A 21,083-nucleotide genomic window follows, 5' to 3' on the forward strand; every position below is an offset into this window, starting at 1 on the left:
CTTTGCCATCAAGAAGATCAACAAGCAGAACCTGATCCTTCGCAACCAGATCCAGCAGGTCTTCGTGGAGCGCGACATCCTCACCTTCGCTGAGAACCCGTTTGTGGTCAGCATGTTCTGCTCCTTTGAGACCCGGCGCCACCTCTGCATGGTTATGGAGTATGTGGAAGGTGCGGTCACTGGGGCTTGCATGCCTCCAGAGCAATGGAGAGCTTACTCCTGATCCAGAAGAAATACCTTATCCCTCCTTTGATCAAGCCCGCAGTCTGCTCTGTCCTCCATGGGGTCCCAGCCTGCCTTGGGGGACCCTCAGTCTGTGGTGGGGGACCCAGCCTCAGGGAGTTGGAACTGGGGGATCCCAAAGAGAAGTTTGAGGGCAGAACCCTAGGGTATAGGGGTAGGATGGACGGCCTAGGCAGGAGGGACTGGTGGGCAAGGGCCTAGAGGCTAGAGCAGCGAAGGGAGGGAGGCATGTGTCAGAAGGACTAGGGGGGTTGGGGGCCAGGATGAGGAGTTGTGGGATCAGGTTTGCAGTTCAGGAAAGAGCAGGGCCTTCAGGTAAGTGCAGGACATGAATTTACCAAGCGGCTGCCGGGTGAGCAGAGGAACATGCCCTTAGGAGGCACCAGCTGTGTACAGGGGAAGGGACTGTGCACTTAACAGAGCTGCTGCCCTGGCAGGGGAAAATCAGAAGGCAGGGTCTGCCTATCCTCCCGCACCTCCCAGGTCCCCACCCCAATTCAGGACAGATTGGAGACACTTTCCAAAAGGTGGGGAGGGCACATAGGCACAAATCTGGGCACGGCTGTAGAGCCGAGGGCCTCTGTGAGCACGTCCACCCCTCTGCAGGCGGCGACTGTGCCACTCTCCTAAAGAACATGGGCCCGCTGCCCGTGGATATGGCCCGCATGTACTTCGCCGAGACGGTGCTCGCGCTGGAGTACCTGCACAACTATGGCATCGTGCACAGGGACCTGAAGCCAGACAAGTGAGTGGGCCTGGCTCTCAGGGGGCGGGGCTCAGAGTAGCCTGGGGGCGGGGCCTCTGAGTGGGTCTGGGACTGCTCAGGAGCCCCACCGTCTAGATTCTCCTGGCATCATGGGCCCCCTGCTGGTAGAAAGCAGGGATCTTGGCAATGTTGAGCACCTGGTGTGTACTGAAGAGAGCAGGTATTTAACAGGCATCTGCTGTGTGCAGGGGAAGGACTGCACTTATCGAGGTGCTGGCCAGGCAAAGTGAGGGGGCACAGACTGGACAGGGGAAGGGACCATGCACTCACAGAGCTGCTGCCACACAAGGGAAGTGAACGTGCACTTATGGGGCACCAGCTATATACAAAGAGCAGGGACATACACTTTGCAAGACCTTATGTGTAGAGAAAGGGACTGCATGTCTTGAGCTCCTGCTGTGTGTTAGTGCAGGGAAGAAAGAGGGTCCTAGAGTGTTTATTTTATCCTAGTTTCTAGTAAGCACCTACTGAGTGCCTGGTGCTCTCTGGGTGACTGAAAAACGCAACTGTGGGTGTAAATAATCCCTCATGCTTTGTAACCCTTTCATAACTTTCAAAGCACTCTTCCGTACATTAGTTGAGCACCTCCTGTGTACAGAGGAAAGGGCTGCTCTTTCATCAAGTGCCCTTTGGATACCAGGCAAGAAGTATGAGTTTCTCAGGTACTTGCCATGTGGAAGTGCGGACATAAGCGTTAAGAATCTGCATGTTTTCAGGGCATCTTGTAGTTTGCAAGTGGCTTAGAAAACAAGGCACCTGTATTTGGCACCTGCTGTATACCTGGGCCTGTGCTCACCATTTTCAGGAACCCAGACGGCGGCATAACTAACTTCTCACACACTGATGACCCTTTTGAGTTTATAAAGCACATTTTTTAGCTGGTGTGTATTTACTGGGCACCAGCTGTGTAAAGGTGATCAGAACAACAGTTATTAGGCAATGACTGTGTGTCAGTCCCCGAACACTGCAGCTATCTTTTTATAAAGTTTTTATGTTGAGGTCAGCATGCATCGATCACCTACTGTGTGCCAGGGACATGGGTCCCTTTCCAATGGAGGTACTTGCTATGTGGAGGCGTGAAGAGCCCTGCATGTTTTCAGGGCCTTAAGAGCCCTGCATGTTTTCAGGGCATCTTGTTTGCGAGTGACTTAGAAAACAAAGCAAATGTGTGTTGGCATCTGCTGTGTACCTGGGCCTCTGTGCTCGACGCTCTAAGGCTGCTTGCTTTGTGCCCATTGGGCCTCTGTGGGATCATCCTGGAGTGGGATCTTCCAAGTGTCCCCAGGGCAGGGCCTGCCCCTCCCAAGCTCAGGACCCTCTTCTGAAAATCGGTGTGGGAAGGTGCAGCCCTGGAGGGTTCAGGGAGGGATAGGCCCACACAGTAGGTGCTCCAGAAAAATATTTTTTCCTCTTTGCTTCGGAAAATTTCAAATACACCCCAAGTCAGGAGAAGGTACATTTGTTTGCTAGGGTTGTCCTAACAAAGTACCACAGACTCGGGGGCTTAAACAACAGAAATTTATTCTCACAGTTTTGGAGGCCAGAAGTCCAAGGTCAAGGTGTCGGCAGGGCCGTGCTCCCTCTGAAGGTGATGGGGAAGGATGTGTTCTAGGCCTTTCTCTCGGTTTCTGTTAGTCCCTAGGCTGTGGTGCTCCTCCTGTGTGCGTGTCTGTGTCCAAATTCCCCCTTTTTATTTTATTTATTTATTTTTTACTTTTTAAAATATTTATTTGGTTGCACTGGGTCTTGGTTGCGGCAGGTGGGCTCCTTAGTTTCGGCCCGCCAGCTCCTTAGTTGCGACACGCATGGGGGATCTAGTTCCCTGACCAGGGATCGAACCTGGGCCACCTGCATTGGGAGCTCTGAGTCTTAACCACTGGACCACCACAGAAGTCCCCAGAAATTTATTTTTAAATGGGTAGATGTCCCCAGGAGGTGCGTGAAAATGTGACTTTATAAAATAAAGCTGGCGCATATCATTTTATCACTTAAAATATTTATATCCTTAAGCTTGCAGGAGAACATGAACCGCAGCACGCATGGTAGGTGTGTAAGTTTTAAAAAACTGGTGCGCCCATGAGAGGCACAAATATTTCCGTACACAGCAGGTGCTAAAGACATGTTCACTTAACAATAGGCGCTTACAGAGTATTCAGTTTGTTAAAATCATGGATGCTCATACAAGAATATGCTGTAGATCCCCCCCAGGAAGTGTTCACGAAACGTTTTCATGCCCAGTGGGGACATGCTGTGATTCTCAGGAACTTAACTTTTGCACAGCGGAGTATACAGTAGATGCTTAAGAGCAACACCAGATGCACCCAGTTGGTGCACAGAGATGTTTGCCAAATTTGTAATATTGCCCAAGACCCGCTGCTTCTTTCAATAACGTGATCAAGCACAGGCAGTGCTTTCTGATCCAGGGAGGGGTCGGGCCACCTCCTGTAGGACCAAGTTCTGGGGGGGCGAGGGGGTGGGAGCAGCCAGGCACCTCGGGCCCCCCAGCCCTGAGCGCACCACCCGCCTGCCCACAGCCTGCTCATCACCTCGCTCGGCCACATCAAGCTAACTGACTTCGGCCTGTCTAAGATCGGGCTCATGAGTATGGCCACCAACCTCTACGAGGGCCACATCGAGAAGGACACTCGGGAGTTCGTGGACAAGCAGGTGGGCGGGGCTGCCTCCCTCTGCCCGAAGCCTGAGCCCAGGACATGGGGAGACTTTGCAGCAAAAAGGAGAAAAGAAACTATCCCTGTAATTCTACCCACACTTCCCACCCTGGCTGGGGGCGGTCTTTCATTTCCCTGTCCCACCTGGCCCAGGTATGCGGGACGCCTGAGTACATCGCCCCCGAGGTGATCTTCCGCCAGGGCTACGGGAAGCCAGTGGACTGGTGGGCCATGGGCGTCGTCCTCTACGAATTCCTGGTGGGCTGTGTGCCATTCTTCGGAGATACCCCTGAGGAACTCTTTGGCCAGGTGGTCAGTGGTGCGTTCCCCCTGCCCTGTCGCCCCAGGTTTAAGTCTCAGCCCCACTTTGGCTCCGGTCGGTGGTCCTCCCTGCCTTTGCCGGGGAGGGGAGCAGGCCCACTTGTGGATTGGGCACGTATGGCGTGCCCGGCCCCAGCTGAGCCCTGGGGACACAGCCAAGGGTGAGAGGGACAGTAAGGGAGATAAATAAGCAAATTATGGAGCAATCAGAGGCAAAAAATGCCGAGGAGGGAAGGAAGCAGGGAGAAGGGAGGGGGCGGGGGGCGGGTGCAGGGGTGCTATATTAAATAGAGAGTCATGCAGGGCCACACTGGGTGATGTGTGGGCAAAGACTTAAAGGAGCGAGAGGGAGTCACAGAGATGGATGAAGGGAAGGTGCTCAGGGCAGAGGGCACAGCCAGAACAAAGGCTGTATGGGACCAAGCCTGGTAGTGAAGGAGCAGAGGAGGCTGATGGCTTGGAGCATAGAAAGGGGAGGTGGTAGGAGGTGCTAGGAAGCGCTATCCTCAGTCCCTCATTCCCTCCTCTCATTTTAGATGAGATCATGTGGCCAGAGGGGGATGAAGCCCTTCCAGCTGACGCCCAGGACCTCATCACCAGGCTGCTCCGACAGAGCCCCCTGGACCGTCTGGGCACTGGTACGTAGGTGTGGGTGAGGCCCAGGTGGGTGGGATGGGGGCTGGGGTAAACAAGAGCTCTATTTGAGAGGCTGCATAGAGGAGGGGGACTTGAAACTGGGGTTTTGAAGGATGCATAGGAGCTCACCAAGAACTAGCATAAGATTTTGAAGAGTAACAGGTAGCTGGGTCTGGTTCAGACAAGGGGCACTGAGGCTGTGTATATGAGCCTGCCAGGTCGCCATGGGCTGTGTCCTACGGTCCCCAAGGCCCAGCCCAGTGGATCCCACTGTCCCAAGTTTCCCCAGCCACCAAAATATTGATTAAGGGACTATTTAATATTCATGCAGCCACCCATTATGTGGCCACTACAGATCACAGTCAGGATGCAGCTTGGCCACTGGAGAGGACTATGGGGGCTGAGGTTGGGGAACAGGATACAGTCAGCTCTGCTTCATGCAGTCAGCTCTGCTCCATGGGGTAGAAACATGTGGAAAAAGCCCTCTCCTAAGGTTCTGGGGTTTCTCCAGGTGATGGGATCTCAGAGTCCAGCAGAGGGAAGAGCAGGGCCTGGGTTCTAGCCCTAGCTTGGTTCCCCTGTGGGCTCTTAAAGGATGGCTCGTTTCCCCTCCCATCTTTCTGGTTCTGTGTTGGCCAAGTTTGGGTTCATAATTGGCCCAGGGGGCCATGGGGGGTGGGGACCAGCAGGGCTCAGCCAGGCATGTCTGCAGGAGGCACCCACGAAGTAAAGCAGCACCCCTTCTTCTGGACACTGGACTGGGCGGGGCTTCTGCGACACAAGGCCGAGTTTGTGCCGCAGCTTGAAGCTGAGGACGACACCAGCTACTTTGACAGTAAGCAGGGGTCCAGGAGGTGGCCTGTGCTGTCCCACGATCTCCTGGGGTGGTGAGGGGTGTCTAACACGGTCTCCACCCCAGCTTCGTGCCTCGCCTTGGGCCTGGAGCTTCCAACTTCCTGAGCTTTCCAAGAAGCTGGGGCATGTCTGCTGGCTGCCCCCCTGCCCGGATTTCCTATGCGTCTGAGCTCAGGAGGCTGTCGCACCACCTTGGGTTGCGGGAGGGGAAACCAAAGCACGGCATGTGGCAGCCCTTGCCTGGGGGTCCCCCAGCAGGTTCAGCCTCCTGAGTGTCAGCCCTGACCAGGCATGGAGCCCTGCCTGTCATACAGGAGGGTGGGGTGCCTCACTCAGCTTTGGTGGAGGGGGTCCCCTCAAGCACTTGAGGTGAGCTCAGACAAATCTCCTTCTCCCCACTCGGTGCTCTGGCCAAACACAGAGTAAACGCCCCCGGCTTCCAGTGCCTCCTCCAGAACTTGATGTGTGATCTTGGGCATGTCAGAGATCCTCTCTGAGCATCTGTTTCCTTTTCTGTAAGATGAGGAACATCCTTTATGTTTGAGATGCACAATTTTACCTAACTCTGGGTAACCCATCTTAAGGGTGAGGAAACTGAGACACAAGAATTCCCATCCACAGTCCCACAGCTTTTAGGAACACAACTGGGATTTATTCCCAGATACTAAATCTGCCGCCCAAGCCTCCTCTGGTCCTTAAACATACCAAGCCTGGTCCCACCACAAAGCCTTTGCCCTGACAGTGTCTCCCGACCTGGGAGGCCCTCTCCACATCACCCCACAGCCCCTGTGTCCACCTCCCCCAGCATCAGGTGGGCTGCACATGCCTTTCCCTCCCGCAGCACGCTCAGAGCGTTACCGTCACCTGGGCTCTGAAGATGACGAGACGAATGATGAGGAGTCATCCACAGAGATCCCCCAGTTCTCATCCTGTTCCCACCGGTTCAGCAAGGTGAGCCTGGGCCCTGGATGTAGCTAGTGCTCAGGAAACAGGGCAAGATGTTTGGGGGTTTTTTTCTTTTTTTTATTGTAGTGAAATACATGTAACGTAAAATAGACTATTTTAGCTATTTTAAACTGTACATACAATTCAGTGACATTTAGTACATTCGCAATGTTGTGCAACCGTCACCTGTATCTAGTTCCAGAACATTTCCATCATCCCCAAAGGGCAACCTTGTACCCGGCTGCAGTCACTCCTCGTCTCCCCCTCCCCCGGCAACCACTCATCTGCTTTCTGTCTCTATGCATTTACCTGTTCTGGACATTTCACATACATAGAATCATACGCTATGTGGGACCACTGGGGAATTCCCTGTGTCTGGCTTCTTAAGGTTGATCCACATGGTAGCATGTGTCAGTGCTTCATTCCTTGTTATGGCTGAATAATATTCCATTGTGTGGTTGGACCATATTTTGTTTTATCCACTCATCAGTTGATGGACGTTTGGGTTGTTTCCACTTTGGGGCAATTGTAAATAGATCTGCTATGCTGGGTGTTATATTATAGCCTCATCAGCTTAACTTGAGTTCCTTCCTTTGTTTATAATTTGATTTTAAAACCTGCACTGCTTATGGGTCTGGGCCCCAGGCAGGAAACCCCAGCTGTGGCCCCTTGGTAGCCAGGCTGCTCTGAGCCTCAGTTTCTCCACCTGTACAGTGGGCTAAAGACTCTACGTCTTGGGCTTCCCTGGTGGTGCAGTGGTTGAGAGTCCGCCTGCCGATGCAGGGGACACGGGTTCGTGCCCCGGTCCGGGAAGATCCCACATGCCGCGGAGCGGCTGGGCCCTTGAGCTGGGGCCGCTGAGCCTGCATGTCCGGAGCTTATGCGCCGCAACGGGAGAGGCCACAGCAGTGAAAGGCCCGCGTACCGCAAAAAAAAAAAAAAAAAAAAAAACTGTACGTCTTTAGAGATGTGGTAAGTAAGCATCTGAGGAAGTGACTCAGGGAAGTGTCAGGCATGTAGGAAACACTCAACTAAGCCGTCCCCCACGAATGCGCTTGTTGTTATGGTTTTTTTGTTTCTGTTTTTTTTTTTTATGATGTAGACCTTTTTTTTTTTTCAGGTACTATCTGAATTTATTGAAGGGCTTCTTAATCTAGGGTTTGTGAACTTGCATGGGAATAAATTACATCTTTATTTTCACTAATCTCTAACTGAAATTTGGTATGTTTTCCAATTGTAATATAAGCAACAAATCACAGTAATATTAGCATGACCTTGACTTTGTCACCAATACAAATCATGGATTTTTCACATCACGCTGGAGTCATTGTAAAATACCTTTCAAGTTCAAAACTACTTCAAAATTATGGTACTTATGAGACCTGCTAGATCTTGTTATTTAATGCATTACTAAAGAGGCACGTATAGTACCATATTGCTGGTTTAAAAAATATTCTAATATTATTTTAATATAATCAGCCTCACTTGCAACCTGACCTATTTCATTTGATGCATTTAAAAATATTACTCTGAGGGCTTCCCAGGTGGCGCAGTGGTTGAGAGTCCGCCTGCCGATGCAGGGGACACGGGTTCATGCCCCGGTTTGGGAAGATCCCACATGCCACGGCGCGGCTGGGCCCGTGAGCCATGGCCGCTGAGCCTGTGCGTCCGGAGCCTGTGCTCCGCAGCGGGAGAGGCCACAGCAGTGAGAGGCCCGCATACCGCAAAAAAAAAAAAAAATATTACGCTGAGAAGAGGTCTGTAGGTGTTACCACTTTGCCAAAGGGGCTCATGTACAGAAATCCATGCTTGTCATGATGGTAGCAGCTCCTCCTCAGAAGCCTCAAGGGCCAGAGCTCTGCCCAGAACTCCCCTTCGGATGTGGACCATTTTTTAAAGTCGTTATTGAATTTGTTTCGATATTGCTTCTGTTTTATGTTTTGGTTTTTTGGCTGCAAGGCATGTGGGATCTCAGCTCCCTGACCAGGGATTGAACCCACACCCGCTGCATTGGAAGGCGAAGTCTTAACCACTGGACTGCCAGGGAAGTCCCGTTACTGTTATTTTTAATTGCTTCCCAGGTCTACAGCAGCTCTGAGTTCCTGGCCGCCCAGCCCACCCCAACCTTTGCTGAACGGAGCTTCAGTGAGGACCGGGAGGAAGGGTGGGAGCGCAGCAGTGAGGGGGACTATGGGCGCCGGCTGAGCACCACCGAGGTCCGGTAGGTGGGCTGGGGAGTATAAGCAGGTCCAGCTTCCAAACCTGCTGAGAGGTGGAGCCACAAAGTCTTAACATTGGAAAGAGCTTCCCAGTGGCCCAGTAGAAAAGGGCAAAACATATTGGCCAGCCTGTCAGACCCCTGCCAACCTGGCCCCTATCATCACTCTCTTTGGCTTTGCATTCCTAACCACACTAAACCTAAAGCAGCCATGTACCATCACACTGCTAGGCTTTTGCTTGTGCTGTTTCCTCTGCCCAGAATACCCTTTGCTCATGAAGTCCCTTTCATCTTTCAATGTCCAAACTCACAGAAATAATCAATGTTTGCTAGAGGATGGGCGTTGGAAGCTGGGTTTTAAAAATTGAATAGGAGTTCTCTGGGAGGTCACAGAGGACAGAGCAGGCAGAGGGAACTCACCTTATATTTACAAATTACCTCTGACTCTAGGCTGAGAGTTAAGGTATGGTCACTAGGGGAGACTGGGTGTCCTGGGGTGAGGGCACCTGGCAGGTGTGACTCAGGCTCTTCCCTGCTACAGGCTGAGGTCCTGCACATCCTCCGGTTCCTCCTGCCACTTACCCTTTTCCCAGCCTGAGCGGGGCCCTAGCCCATCTTTCCTGAACACCATCAACCTGGACACGATGCCCAAATTTGCCTTCTCATCAGAGGATGAGGGAGTCGGCCCAGCTCCTGTGGGCCCCAAAAGGCCCGTCTTCATTCTCGGGGAGCCCGACCCACCCCCAGCAGCCACCCCAGTGTTGCCCAAGCCCTCAAGCCTTTCTGGTAGGTGGAATCCAGGGTGGGAGGGATGGTGTCATGGAGAGTTTCCCACAGGAGGGACTATTTGAGATGGGTTTTGAAGGATGAGTAGGAGTTCTCTAGAGACAACATTCACTTGTGTAACAAAGGCCTCAGTCTGGGGGTGATACCCCCCAGCTTCATTGGATTAGGATGGGAGAGAGGAATTGAACTGGGGAGCTCCAAGAGTGGGAGTTAGGAATCTGACTGGGGTGAGGGGAAGGCTTCTTGAAGTAGGGGACTTGAAGAGTGGAGCTTTCCAGGGAAAGCAGTGAAAGAAAGGTGTGCAGGAAGAGGGAATGCCTGAACAAAGGCCAGGAGGCTGGACTGTGTACACACCGACCAGGGAGGAAGGGGCTTTGCCTTCTGAGGGCAGAAGGGCCAAGTGGTGAGATGGGGGAGGGGCAGACTGACCCCCCGACCCTGCTGATCCCCGTAGCTGACACAGCTGCCCTCAGCCACGCGCGCCTACGAAGCAACAGCACCGGTGCACGACACTCTACGCCGAGGGCCCTGGATGCCGGCCGGGGCCGCCGCCTTGGGGGCCCGAGAGACTCAGCCCCTGAGAAATCCAGGACCTCCCCCAGCGGTGGTCGCGTGCCCAAGTCAGCCTCAGTGTCTGCCCTGTCGCTCATCATCACGGCAGGTGACGCCCATGGCCCAGCCTCATCTTTGCTTGTCTGTCCATGTCCATTTTAACCACGGAGTAGGGGCTGCTTTGGCCAGCGGGAGCTGGAGGGGGTCCCTCCAGGTGATGTGTCCCCAGGCACAAAGCTCCCAGGGCTGCTGTTCGGGGCTGAGCCCAGGAGATAGGAAGCAGCTGGGGAACTGGCATTCCTGGCAGCGGGCACTACATGTGCAAAGGCCTGGAGGGGAAGGGGGAGGGTGTTCGGGGCATTGGAGTGGCAGCAAAGCAGCCAGAGTGATCAGTGTGGGGACTTCCCTGGTGGTCCAGTGGTTAAGACTCTGAGCTTCCACTGCAGGGTCACAGGTTCGGTCCCTGGTCCAGGAACTAAGATCCCACATGCTGCGCCGTGCGGCCAAAAAACAAAAACAGAAACAAACTGACTGATCGGTGTGGAGGGAGGGGAAGGTGCCTTGTGAGGGGACCCACAAGGGAGTGACCCCCCTCCCTGAACCTCGTCCCTGCAGATGACGGTAGCGGCGGCCCCCTCATGAGCCCCCTGTCCCCACGCTCGCTGTCCTCAAACCCGTCGTCACGCGACTCCTCTCCAAGCCGAGACCCTTCCCCCGTGTGTGGCAGCCTGCGGCCCCCCATTGTCATCCACAGCTCGGGCAAGAAGTATGGCTTCAGCCTGCGGGCAATCCGCGTCTACATGGGTGACAGTGACATCTACACCGTGCACCATGTCGTGTGGGTGAGTTGGCCCTGGGATGGGCGGGAACAGCCAGACCTGGTTTGAGTCCCAGCTCTGCCCTGGCAAGGCGCCTCCCTTTTGGAGCTGCATTTGTTAGTCTTGGAAAGCAAGCGAGTACTCATTGCCTATGAGGTTTTGGAGCCCAGGGCAGGGAACTGATGCCACCTGTGTCTTAATGGTCCTTGTCAGTTATGGGGAGAGGACTGAGCAAGAGGGATGGAGACCTCAAGTGGGCACAAAGCTCCCGCACAGTGTTTTGTCCTCCCTCCCCCAGCCCAGGACCTGTCCTCTCCCTACTGGTCTCTGAAAGGTCTGGGAAACCAGGCAGTGTGAAAGGCAGCAGCTTGCTGGGGGCCTGTAGCTGACTCAGCTGGGCTGGGGTCTCTAGCTCTGGGGCCCAGGCCACTGACCCCGCTATCTGCCCCCACCCCCAGAGTGTGGAGGAGGGAAGCCCTGCCCAGGAGGCAGGCCTGCGGGCCGGGGACCTCATCACCCACATCAACGGGGAGTCGGTCCTGGGGCTGGTGCACATGGACGTCGTGGAGCTACTGCTGAAGGTGCAGGCCCCCAACCCCACCCCAGCCTCCACCCCAGAGCCTCCACCCCCGTCCATCCTCAGGGCCCCTGGATCTCCCAACACTGCCCACCCTCTGGGCTGCTCCTGTGACCTCCATCCCTACGCCTTGGCCTCAGCTCCCAAGTCTGTGTGGTTCCCCCCGTCCAACCATACCACTCCGCATTCGGCCCTGCATGCCCCGTCCCCTCTGCCTCAGAGCCACTCCTCCAGGAAGCCCTTCCTGCCCCCTGAGTGCCCCTTCTCCTGACCTTGCCTCTGGCCCACCCTGACTCTGTGGGGCTGGCGGTATCTGTACCGTCTTGGCCTCCTGCCTCCCCTCAGACCAAGGGTCCTCGGGGGCTGAGGCCTAGAGGCGGGGAGGTGGACACAGGTGAGGAGGCAGACCCCTAGTTGGATAGCTCCCGGGACCAGTGGGTGGGTAGATGGCTCATTGGATGGATGGACAGATGGCAGACATCCATCTTTGGCCCAATGAGTGGTGGGGTCATTAGGTAAGAAGCGGGTGGTTAGGATCCGGGGCTTCCAATGGATGAGTAGATGGGTGGGTGGGTGCATGGACGGCTCGTTGGATGGAAGGCACACAGGCGACCCCTTGCCATCCCTCCTGCAGAGTGGCAACAAGATCGCCCTTCGGACCACACCCCTGGAGAACACCTCCATCAAGGTGGGCCCTGCACGGAAGAATGTGACCAAGGGCCGCATGGCGCGCAGGAACAAGCGGAGCCGAAGGCGGGAGACGCAGGAGCGGTGAGCGGCGGCCTGGCTGCCGGGGAGGGTTCATGCAGGACCTGTGGCACATTTGGGCGGCCCGGGCCGCTGGGGGCAGGGGTTTTGAAGAACCTGGGTTCCTAACCCCCAGGCGGAAGTCGCTCTTCAAGAAGATCTCAAAACAGTCGTCCGTGCTGCACACCAGCCGCAGCTTCTCTTCCGGCCTCCACCACTCCCTGTCATCCAGTGAGAGCCTCCCGGGCTCACCCACCCACAGCCTCTCCCCCAGTCCCACCACGCCCTGCTGCAGCCCGGCTCCCGATGCCCCAGCAGGTGGGTGCACCCCCAGGACCACCCTGGGAAGAACAGCCCCTTAGGGCTGTGGTGGTCAGCCCAGCGGGGGAGTGAGCAGAGTTGGGAGGCTGGAATGACCTGATGTGTGACAGCCTCAAAGGCAGTCTGGGATGGGCAGGGAAGGTTGTGCCCAGCAGACGGAACATCATGAACAAAGGGGATCCAGACAGGAGAGATGTGAAAGCTAGAGGGAGGCTAGGGAGAGGGGATTGGGGGATGGATAAGGCCGAAGAGCTGGGCTTAAATTGGGGGGCAGTAGGGAGCCATGGAGGGTGAGCCAGAGAGGGCATGGAAAGATTGTTCTGGAGCAGGAAAGGATGGTGACTTGGCCCAACCCTGAGGGTCCCCAGTCTGTGAGAGACAGACAGAGGTGGACACCCCTAGTCCCACTGGGTTAGCATCAGACTAGAGAGACAGTCTGGGGCAATCCACAGAGGCAGGGAAGGCCTCCTGGAGGAGAGCCACCAGGAAGCCCTCCCTGCCTTCTGGGGACCCCAACTGCTATCTCTCCCTCTGGCCTACCCTGACCTCATGGGGCTGGGGGTGTCTGTGCCATCTTTGTCTTTCTCAGATCAGGCATCCTCAGGGGCTGAGGCCTAGGGGTGGGGAGTGGACACAGGCAGAAGCAGGGCCCTTACTGGATAACTTCCAGAACCAGTGGGTGGATGGCTCATGGGATGGATAGATGGACGGTGGGCAGGTACCTTTGGCTGAATGAGTCAGTGGGTCATTTAAGTGAGAAGTGGGTGAAGAGGAGCTAGGGCTTTGATGGATGAGTAGGAGTCCACCAGATCTAAGCCAAAGGAAGAGCCTGTGCAAACAAAGGAAACACCAGGCCTGATGGGTGGCCACAGGGAACAGTGTGGGCTTTTGGCAGTCAGTCTTAGGGCCCCACCTCGAGGCTGGCACATTGAGGCTGGTGGCCCTGACCCTCCCGTCACCCACAGACACAGTGTCTCCACCCAGCGCATCCCCAAGCTCCAGCAGCCCTGCATCTCCGGCTGCCGCTGGCCACACCCGACCCAGCTCCCTGCATGGCCTGGCCACCAAGCTTGGGCCACCCCGCCCCAAAGCCGGCCGCCGCAAGTCCACCAGCAGCATCCCGCCCTCCCCGCTGGCCTGCCCGCCCGTGCCAGCGCCCCCACCCCGCTCACCCTCACCCCTGCCAGGGCACCCGCCTGCGCCTGCCCGGTCCCCAAGGCTGCGCCGAGGCCAGTCGGCTGACAAGCTGGGTACAGGTGAGCGGCTCGACGGGGAGCTGGGGCGCCGCAGCCGCGGGCCAGACTCCGAGCTGGTGGTCATGCGACGGCTGCATCTGTCCGAGCGCCGAGACTCATTCAAGAAGCAGGAGGCTGTGCAGGAGGTGAGCTTTGATGAACCACCTGAGGAGGCCACTGGGCCACCCACCTTGGTGCCGCAGATCGCCGTGGAGGGCGCTGAGGCTGTGCCAGGAGCCCTTGGACCCTCTGAGAAAGACTAATCCCTCCTACCCATCCTCTCCCCGGCCTGGAAGTCAACGCATTTTTTGTGGAATGTGTTTTCCATAAATTGACACCTGGATGGAGACTGAGCCACCAGCCTCTGACACCTGGAAGATGAGAAGCGATCGCGTTTCTTGCTGGAAGGTGCCTCCCTCATGTTCTGGAGCCGATAAATCAGGGGGCCACAGGGGCAGGCAAGGGAGACTAGGGTGGCATTGTAAATAGCAGCAAATCCCTGCAGCTAATTTATTACGTTTTATAAGCGATAGCCAGACTGAGCTGCCACTGTTAAGGCAGCTGCCCAGGTCTTGTCCCATGCACTTGGGACCCATCTGTAGACCCTGCCCCCTGGGCTGAGAAGGAAGCACTTTGGACAAGTCAACGTGTATTCGTGTTTTATGGTTTTTCTGTACTTTTAAAGTTTTTTTGTGTGACTTGATCCCACCCCTGACTCAAGACCCGCAGATTTGAAGGGATGCAGCCAAGCTTACCTGTCCAGGCCCAGTTTGGATGACTTGGAGATTCCGTAAACAATTCCCCTCCACCACAAAACAAAGTAATCTTGATGATGGACTGGATTCTGAAGGCTACTTCCTACCATCATAGCCTCCATCCCTAGGCCAGCCATGCTAGAGTCTGCCTCCAGTCCTATAGGCTTAGGAGGTGTGGGAACTGGGGCTTTGATATATGAGTAGAAGTTCACCAGATCTAGGCAGAGGGGTCACCTGCGTCACAAGCAGACACTGATGCCCCAGGAGGCAGAGGCCTCAGAGGACACTGCCAGGGTAGGAGAAGACCCTGGACAAGATTTTTTGTATTTGATGCCCACCAGGGTGAGAACTTGACCATGATGTGTCTGAAACAGCCCCTGGGGGGGTGCCCTCGATATGCCAGAGCCTTGTAGGGCTGAAATTCGAGTGAGAAAAATCCAACTGGGGGGCAGTGAGGCCCAAGTTGGAATCTTGGCTTCACTGTTTGGCTCTGGGAAAATGACTTCCCCACTCTGTGCCTCAGTTTCCTTGTGTTTACAAAACAAATCCCAACGACTATTAAGCACCTACTGTATGCCAAGCGCTTTACTTGTGGCTTTTCCCTCAGCCAACCTTGAGAAGGCTGGAGGTGGTGTCGTCATCCCCATTTTACAGACAAATAACTAAGGCCTGGCAAGGCGTGGAGACTTGCCCCCACCATTGCCTGGAAAGAGTCATGCAGCCAGGCCCTGTCCTGGGCATTGTAGTCAAGGGAGCTGGAATGGAGAATCTGTTGTCAGATACAGCCGACTCCAGCTCCAGCTCTCTCCCCTGTAATGCTGTGTGACCCACTGGGCATCTCAGAGTCTCCATTTCCCATTCAGAGGTGCCCAGCAAGATCACCGTACCCCACAATGGTGAGGGCACTTTCCAGGCACTGCAGCCCACTCTGTGTTCTCTCTGGAGACATCCGTGCAGCACTGCCTGGTGTTGAAACTAGATCAAGGCTGTGCATGACTTGCTCCCACCTTCCATCCCGGAGCTGACGGTGAATAAAAGCCCACATTTACAAAGAAGAGGTCCAATGTCTGGATTTGTGAGGGGCCAAGAAAAGGGTAAGGGAAGAGTGGGGTGGGGGGCGGGATGAAAACAGACCCTTGGCTCAAAGTCACTTGAAGTGGTTTTTGTTCTTTGTTTTTGGCGGTACGCGGGCCTCTTACCGTTGTGGCCTCTCCCGTCGTGGAGCACAGGCTCCTGACGTGCAAGCTCAGCGGCCATGGCTCACGGGCCCAGGCGCGCCGCGGCATGTGGGATCTTCCCGGACCGGGGCACGAACCCGTGTCCCCTGCATCGGCAGGCGGACTCTCAACCACTGCGCCACCAGAGAAGCCCTTGAAGTGGGCTTTGAAGGCTGCTGGGAATTCACTGTTGAGATTCTTCCTGATGCCTTCTCTGGTCCTAGCCTCCTGCTGCCCTCCTGCTGCCCTGTCTGAATTGAGTACCCATCATGGGCTCTGTCCTTAGAAGCTTCATCCAGACACCCGTCTGGGGCCTTGAAGCTGTGTTAATAAATAAATAAACCATCTTTGTGTCCTTTTTAAACCCGTCTTTGCTTGGGCTGTGCCCTTAAGTTCCCCTCACCACCACGGGTACCCAGCCCAGCCCGAGCGCGTTCGGTTACTTCCGAAGCGCTCCGTAGGTCGGAAACCTTTGGCCACGCCCCCTGTTTCCGAGTGTCTTCGGCTATCTCCGGAAACAGTCCGCATCTGTACAGGCGTTGGGCTAGTTCACCGTACCCGACAGGGTTAGTTCAGCTGTTTCCAGACACTCTGGGCTACCACGGAAACCCCGGCTTTCAACTCCGGCTCCTCGGCCTTCAGCTTGTTTCCTGAAAAGCGCAGCTTTCTGTCTGAGCCCCTCCCCCCAACCCTGCCGCCTCCATTTCCTGAGTTCTGGGCCGCCTCACTCGTCCTCTGGAGCCGTCCGTGCTTCGGCAGTTTCCGGAAGCTGGTGGTCGCCCCTAGATCTAAGTTCCCAGGGCCTCATTTGGGACCGAGCACCCTTGGTTCTTTCCAGAAACTTTCCGAAGTCTCGGGGCCCAGCCTCTGTTCTGCCGGTCCAGGGGCAGCGCGCTCGGTCATTTCCGGAATCGCTCGGGCATCTCTTGAGTCGAGCCGAGCCTAGCCGAGCCCAGCCTCGGAATTATTCCTCTGACCCGATTATGTTCGGCTGTTTCCGGAAATGATCGGCTATCTCGGGGCGCCCCACCCCCACCCCCGTTACCCTCCAGTCCCGCGGGAGTACGTTCGGCTCTTTCCGGAAACATTCGCGCGTTCCCAGGCTCTGCCTCGGCCTCATTGCACCCTCTCGGCCCGAATACGCTCGGCCGTTTCCGCCGGGGGCGGGCCCGACCGTTCGGAACATCGGCGGCGGCGGAGGTGGGGATCCCGCGGCTGCGGCGACGGCGGCCGCGGTGGAGCCACGGGTCTGGCTCGGCTCTGCGTGACGGCGGCCGCGGCAGCAGCGGTGGCGGCCGCGACCAGGTAAGTCCGCGTTGGTCCGCGTGCCAGGCCGGTCTGGGGGTTCGGTCAGATGCGGGGCGCCCAGGCAGAGTGTGGGGCCGCGGTGGAAGCCAGAATGCGAGCAGGGTTGCATCGGGCCCCGCGGGAATTGGGGGCCGCAGGGAGCGGGAGGCCTCTGGCTCGACCTGGCTGCGTTGCAGCCTTCCCCGGACGATGGGGGCGGAACGGGGGACCCTAGGCAGAGATAAGGGGTTGGAGCTGCGGCCCTGAATTGAGGGAGGCCCTGCCGGGAGTGGGGCATCGAGCAGTAATGAGGGGCGCCCAGGCATTGTGTGGGGCATAGTGGGGTGCAAGACGGTAGAGGGTCGACTCCACTTCCGGCCCCTGGGCTGGGCTGCGGGGTCCACGCAGGCCCGAGTGCGCGTCTGCACACGCGTGAGCGCGCAGACCCTGAGTCCAGCCGCCAAGACCCCAGCCAGGCCTGGCCTCTCCACCCGCCTCTTGGATTCGGGGAGCGCTGGTTCCCAGGCGCGCACACCGGGGCGTGTGCAAACGTGTGCTCAGCTGGGCGCGGAGGCGGGCAGGCAAGCGGATTTAGGCGGTTTCCTGGACGTCCCCCTCGCTGGGCCTCAGTTTCCCCACCTGTAGAGTGGGGGTACAGGGGCCAGGGAGTGGGTAAGTTGGGGCGTCCTGGAATGTGGAGCTTGTGCTCCCTGCTTGGACACCTCTTGCTGCTCCCGTGGTTGAGGGATAAAGTCTGACCCTCTGCCTGGCACTCGAGGCCCTGCGTGGTCTGCAGCTTTCTTAAAGCCACCCTGAACTCTTGGCAAGCATTTCTTGCTGTCAAGTCTTTGCCTGTACTATTTACTCTGGCCAGTGCCCCCTCCTCTCCTCTGGAGGACCCGCCCCTAGGAAAAGCACCGCCTACCACCCCCCAACCTCTCTGGAGGACTGAACCTGCAGGGCTGAGATTGAGAACGTGTCTGTGCTGGGCTGTGTCACCCTGAGACTGGGGGCTCCTAAGGAGTGATCATTGCCCCTGCATCCAGCAGCCTCCCTCTTGGCAGTCGTAGTGCCCTCCTTCCCTTCACCCTTTACTGGCTCCATGTCTACCCTGGGGCTAAGGTCCTCTTGGCCTCCCACCAACCCCCTTCTGTTTTGAGTACCTACTGTGGGCACCAAACTGGGCAATGTCTGGATACCTCCCCCCCCATTCCCTCCTCCCCTGCAGAGATCAGAGATCCATTTGTTTGGACTCACCTCTAGGCCTTTGCCTGTGCTAGGGCCTCTGCTTGGACCTCCTTTCCTACCGCCTTTTGCCCCTGATGCCTCCTTCTGTGCTCAGCTGGCCCAGTCTCTCCTCAGGGCTCCCACAGCACCCTGAGCATCACCCATTACACCCTACCCACTCTGGGTATAACTATCTGTCATGTGGCTGCTGCCTCCTCTCATCTATCCTGGGCCTTGTGAAGTTGGACGGATCTGACTTTTTGAGTCCTGGCATCCTGGCCCATTGAGTTGTCCAACAAAGACCTCCCTGCTCTGAGCCTCAGATTCCCCATCTCTAACAGGGATGATGAAGAGCTTGTTTACTGAGCATGCAATATGCCCGGGGCAGATTCTTTGGAGCTCTGCCCCCAACAACCCCAAAGGAGGGCTATTATTGTACCCATTTTACAGCTGGGTAAACTGAGGGGGCAGGGACTGGCCCCCTGTTACCCAATGAGTCAAGGGATTCTAACCTGGTGTTTGGGCCCATCTCTGAGTTGAGGGTGTCAGGAGTCCAAACTGGCTGATGCTGCCCTGCCCCTCTCCCCTTAGGTCGGCGTCCCGAGCCGAGCATGGTGACAGCCTGTGCCCTCGGCCCCCTCGCCTGGCGCAGCTGGAAGAGCCGCCAGCCTCGGGAGCCGATGGCTCCCCACGCGAGGGAGTGAGCGGCCCAGCCCAGCCCTACAGATTGAGGGGGGACGCAGCGGCTGAGTGACCTGAGATCACGCTGCTGCCGACCCCCTCCCACCAGTTGACGAATGGTGGACCGAGCAACGAGTGACCCTTGTCAGGGTCGTGGAACAATGGTGGGAAGCAAGGCGTGAGCATCCCCTGTGGTCACCTGTAACTTCTTGGTGGAAATAGAGGTCTGAGTCCCCAAGCCCACCCAGCGGACCCTCCTGGCCCCCACCCCAGGCTGATGGGGCCACTGGGGCCCCAAGCAGCCACCTGACCATCCATACCCCACCCTGCCCAGCCATGGCTGGCGCCGAGGGCTTCCAATACCGTGCGTTGTACCCGTTCTGCCGGGAGCGGCCGGAGGACCTGGAGCTGCTGCCGGGCGACGTGCTGGTGGTGAGCAGGGCAGCCCTGCAGGCGCTGGGCGTGGCCGAGGGCAGCGAGCGCTGCCCACAGACCGTGGGCTGGATGCCTGGCCTCAATGAGCGTACACGGCAGCGCGGCGACTTCCCTGGCACCTATGTTGAGTTCCTAGGGCCTGTGACCCTGGCCCGGCCTGGGCCTCGCCCACGTGGCCCACGCCCACTGCCTGCCAGGCCCCGAGATGGGCCCCCTGAGCCAGGTGAGCAACAGGTAGGGGCCCTGGCAGGGCTGGGGAAAAGGGGGAGTGCCCTCAGACCCTCAGTTTCCTCTTCTCTCCCATGAGGCAATGGTGCTTCTTCCAGGAGAGGAGGAATAAGGGCATTTGGTTGGTCAGCAAATGTTGATTACACTGCCGTCAAGGGCTGGATGCAGTTCATGGCACTGGGCACCGAGTGGTGGACACAAGGCCTGGCCCTGCCCTCATGGAGCTTCTGGTTCAAGAAGTGACGAGAACGTGATTAGGGAATGACAGATGCTGTGAGGAAGGAGCCTCTCAGGAGAGATGGGGGTAAAGGGCTCCGGGCAGCAGGTACAGCGAGGACAAAAGCCCTGAGGTGGGAATGTCATGACGGGTTCAGGGAACAAGCCGTCAGGTGGAGCAGAGTGAGAAAAGGGGCAGGGTCCTCACCTCAAGGACTTCGTGGGATTGATTTTGAAGACAATAGGGAGTGTCCAGTAAGACTCAGGGGCTCAATTTAGCTTCATCTTGTGGTTTGCAGACAAAGAGTGTCCTGGGAGTGGAGAATCAGGGCACTGAACATACGCTGCAATTGTTGTGTGCTGGGCTGTATGCTGGGCAGGGTGTGTGGGTTCCAACCAGGGAAACCGAGGCTCAGCTTGTGGGGAGGAGGCTGATGAGTGCTGAGCACCCGGCGTGGTCTGCTCCAACCCTCACAGCCGCCCAGTGAGGCCCTGTGTACAGATGTGGAGACCAAGGTGCAAGGGGGTTGAACCACTCGCTCAGGGGCAGTCACCCAGTGAAGGCCAAAGCCCCTGGGAGGCACCGTGGCCCCACCCGATGGCCTGCCTGGTCTTGTGCCCGAGGGACACTGATGCCCAAAGAGGGTCAGGCCAGAGTCCCACAGCGTGGGGTGGAATGGCGGGGTGCTGAGGCAGCATGGCTGCTGGCTTGGGCTTTGCAGCATCTGGCGTCTCCAGGGCCGGGGCCTGCGTCCCGCCTCGGCCTAGAGGAGCAGGAGGCGGCCCCATCCGGGCTCCCAGCCAGAATCTGCCTCTCCCCCTGGTAACAGCCGCCTCCCTCCTGTGCCTGGCCTGCGTCCAGACACCACACACATCCCCACTCCGGGCGGCCACCCGGCCCCACCCTCCAAATCTTCCAGGACTATGTGACATCGGCTAGGACCAGCCCTCTCCAGGCCTCAGTCTCCTCATCTGGAAATGGGGGGTACTAGTCCTTTTGTTCAAGCCCTGACCCTCCGGGATCCTGGGACCACCAGGCAGCAGGCTGCAGCTCCCTGCCTTCCCTCCATTCAGCTCCACGCAGGGAGCTGCGTGCCAAACCCTGATGTCACCTGTGCCCCCGTCTGGCTGTGCACCCACGGAGAGGTTGCTCCCTCCCTGAGCCTCAGTTCCTCATCCGTAAAATGGGGATAATGCCTATTCTGATGGGACCTCCCTCCATGCTTTGCAAACTGGTCACAGGCAAATTTCAAAGTTGAATTTCAGAGCCCCCTTACCAGCTGGGATGTCACCCACCTCCCCTTGTTCCCTCACTTTTTTTTTTTTTTTTTTTCTTTTTCTACCCACC

The 21,083-nt window shown here is 57.0% G+C and overlaps 2 protein-coding genes across 3 annotated transcripts in view; both read left to right on the top strand.

The window, feature by feature from the left end:
- Nucleotides 1–15,499, top strand: part of MAST3 (microtubule associated serine/threonine kinase 3) — a 30,982-nt gene extending 15,483 nt beyond the window's left edge. For both annotated transcript variants that reach the window (XM_024767644.1, XM_024767645.1), the window contains 15 exons: nucleotides 1–170; nucleotides 850–988; nucleotides 3,544–3,676; nucleotides 3,832–3,997; nucleotides 4,536–4,637; nucleotides 5,348–5,470; nucleotides 6,332–6,441; nucleotides 8,517–8,656; nucleotides 9,195–9,439; nucleotides 9,894–10,100; nucleotides 10,607–10,833; nucleotides 11,268–11,390; nucleotides 12,021–12,157; nucleotides 12,270–12,451; nucleotides 13,420–15,499. The exon at nucleotides 1–170 is cut by the window's left edge and continues 17 nt beyond it. In XM_024767644.1, coding sequence (XP_024623412.1) covers nucleotides 1–170; nucleotides 850–988; nucleotides 3,544–3,676; nucleotides 3,832–3,997; nucleotides 4,536–4,637; nucleotides 5,348–5,470; nucleotides 6,332–6,441; nucleotides 8,517–8,656; nucleotides 9,195–9,439; nucleotides 9,894–10,100; nucleotides 10,607–10,833; nucleotides 11,268–11,390; nucleotides 12,021–12,157; nucleotides 12,270–12,451; nucleotides 13,420–13,952 — 2,737 coding nt within the window. In that variant the 3' untranslated portion in view covers nucleotides 13,953–15,499. The remainder of the gene's footprint in view (nucleotides 171–849; nucleotides 989–3,543; nucleotides 3,677–3,831; nucleotides 3,998–4,535; nucleotides 4,638–5,347; nucleotides 5,471–6,331; nucleotides 6,442–8,516; nucleotides 8,657–9,194; nucleotides 9,440–9,893; nucleotides 10,101–10,606; nucleotides 10,834–11,267; nucleotides 11,391–12,020; nucleotides 12,158–12,269; nucleotides 12,452–13,419) is intronic.
- A 1,339-nt stretch (nucleotides 15,500–16,838) lies between these two features.
- PIK3R2 (phosphoinositide-3-kinase regulatory subunit 2) overlaps nucleotides 16,839–21,083 on the top strand; it is a 12,446-nt gene continuing 8,201 nt past the window's right edge. Inside the window, exons 1-2 of the mRNA XM_024767556.1 lie at nucleotides 16,839–16,966; nucleotides 18,767–19,514. Of these exons, the coding sequence (XP_024623324.1) occupies nucleotides 19,193–19,514 (322 nt within the window). The 5' untranslated portion in view covers nucleotides 16,839–16,966; nucleotides 18,767–19,192. The remainder of the gene's footprint in view (nucleotides 16,967–18,766; nucleotides 19,515–21,083) is intronic.

Source organism: Neophocaena asiaeorientalis, unplaced genomic scaffold, assembly GCF_003031525.2.
Source record: "Neophocaena asiaeorientalis asiaeorientalis breed wild unplaced genomic scaffold, Neophocaena_asiaeorientalis_V1.1 scaffold87, whole genome shotgun sequence".
In the NCBI taxonomy this organism is placed as follows: Eukaryota; Metazoa; Chordata; class Mammalia; order Artiodactyla; family Phocoenidae; genus Neophocaena; species Neophocaena asiaeorientalis.